Consider the following 2,247-nt stretch of genomic DNA (forward strand, 5'->3'; position numbering starts at 1 on the left):
CGACATCTCATGTGATCATAACTTAAACTGGTCTCATAAAAGAATGCTTAATACTCAAGTACACTACTTCCCATCATTCAAAGTCGGGCTGAATTTGGACAACTAAAGGGAGTATATTACCCAGCCATAAACAAGCTTAGTAAACCAATGTTGTTGACTAAAATTGTAAAGAAGGTAAGGACAACTGGGGAAACAAATCTCATACACAAAGCAAAAATCAACATAAAAGGAATTATGTAAGGAAGAAAAGGACGGATGATTGACAAAAGTTGTGATAGTGACTTATGTGAAGAAAGTACAATGGTCCATAGCTTTATCCAGTCCTTAGCTTAATCCTATGATGTTTTGTCCACTTTGCTAGCTGTGTATATACACTGAAACATTGTACTATGAAAATTCATTCAATGAAAACTCTTTTACACAACTACTTTGCTCTCAATGGCTTCAATGCCTTCAATGTCTTCTACATTCTACAGTTGCTTTAAATTTATATGGTATCAGAGCCTCAGGATTGAGGAGACTGATAACCACACAAGAAGAGCATTCACTCACACTCACCAACTTGAAACTTTTTCTTATATAAAGTGCAGTCCTCATTGCCTTCAAACTCGGGAAACTTAACTCCTGTTAATACCATTTCAAATACAATAAACCCCTCAAAATGGTTGACCTAAACAACACTCTATCCGCTGCAAACACTTTGTCAACTACAAACACAAATACTCCCATAACAACAATGGCCACCATGGATCCTACTGACCCTCTATATCTGCACCCTGCAGAGAGCACTCATCCAGTAGTTGTTGATACTAAGTTAACTGGTATCGAGAACTATATGGAATGGAAAAGGCAAATGGAGATAGCCATTTGCTCTAAGAGGAAAGTGGGATTCCTAACTGGAGTGGTAAAGAGGCCCACAAATGATCCATACAGAGAGGCAGCTTGGGACACCTGCAACTGCCTCCTCATCTCATGGATCATACACAATGTGGATCTGCCTATAAAGAGATCAGTCATGTACTCCAAGACAGCAAAGGAAATATGGGATTACCTCCAAACTCAATTCTCTGTGAGTAATGGGGCAAGGAAGTTCAGGCTCAACAAAGATCTTGAGGAGCTTGTTCAAGGTGACAAATCCATCTGTGAATATTTCACAGAGCTTAGGATCTTATGGCAAAGCCTTGAAATCATGATGGATTGGCCACCTGTTACCCAAGTCACCTCTGAGATAAATGCTTGGTTGGATGCTCAACTGAAAGAGCAAAATGAAAGAAAGTTGTTTCAATTCCTCAATGCGCTACATCCTTCTTATGCTACCATGAGAAGCCATATCCTCATGATGAATCCTCTTCCAACTGTGGAGGAAGCTGCTGCAATCTTTCAACATGAAGAGGCTCAGAGAAATAACTACAAGAGCACAGACATGGAGAAGCTGGAAGTTGACAACTTTGCCTTTTATGCTGCTGACCAGAAGGAAAATGAAACTGCACCAACTTGTCCTGCCTGCACAAGGAAAGGACATGTCAAAAATCAATGTTGGAAAATAATTGGCTACCCTGATGAACCACCCTGTATCCAAGAGATTTCCTGAGAAATCTCAGTCATACAAGCAAAGGCATGGTCATCAAGGCTCCAGTTCAAAAGGGTACAAGTCAGGAATGAACAAAGGGGAGTATAATCAAAGGTTCAAATCTGGAAAAATGGCTGCTCATGCCATGATAGGAGATGGTCAAGATGACACTAGTGGATCTATCACCTTGACAACTCAACAATTTGAACAACTGATGAACAAGGGAAAGGGAACTGGTCATTATCCTGAAACTGAGGATGAAATGGAAGCTAACTTTGCAGGTATGGCTTACTTGAACTGCAATCTCACCTCAAAAACATCACATGAGTGGATCATTGACACTGGTGCTTCCAACCACATGATATCTGATCTAAATATATTAGATGAGGTGGTTAAACTTAAGCACACACCCAAAATTAATCTACCTAATGGAGTAACATCCTTTATTACACCGGCACATATCTGATTCACTAATGGCATAACCTTAAAAATGTCCTATTTGTTCCAACCTTCAAACATAATCTACTGTCTGTGCACAAACTAACTAATGAAGAACAATGTTTTGTGATTTTCTATGCTAATCTTTGTGTGATACAGGACTCTTACACCAAGAGGATTAAGGGACTTGGAAGAGAAATTAGGGGTGTTTATTATTTATTAAATAAGGACAGAGAATC

General features: G+C 39.3%; 1 protein-coding gene across 1 annotated transcript; it reads left to right on the forward strand.

Moving 5' to 3' along the window:
- Positions 1 to 736: 736 nt before the first annotated feature.
- LOC141651877 (uncharacterized) lies at positions 737 to 1,591 on the forward strand. The gene has a single exon (XM_074459570.1). The coding sequence runs from the start codon at positions 737 to 739 to the stop codon at positions 1,589 to 1,591; it is 855 nt and encodes a 284-aa protein (XP_074315671.1).
- The last annotated feature ends 656 nt before the right edge of the window (positions 1,592 to 2,247 follow it).

Source organism: Silene latifolia, chromosome 4, assembly GCF_048544455.1.
Source record: "Silene latifolia isolate original U9 population chromosome 4, ASM4854445v1, whole genome shotgun sequence".
NCBI classification, from domain to species: Eukaryota; Viridiplantae; Streptophyta; class Magnoliopsida; order Caryophyllales; family Caryophyllaceae; genus Silene; species Silene latifolia.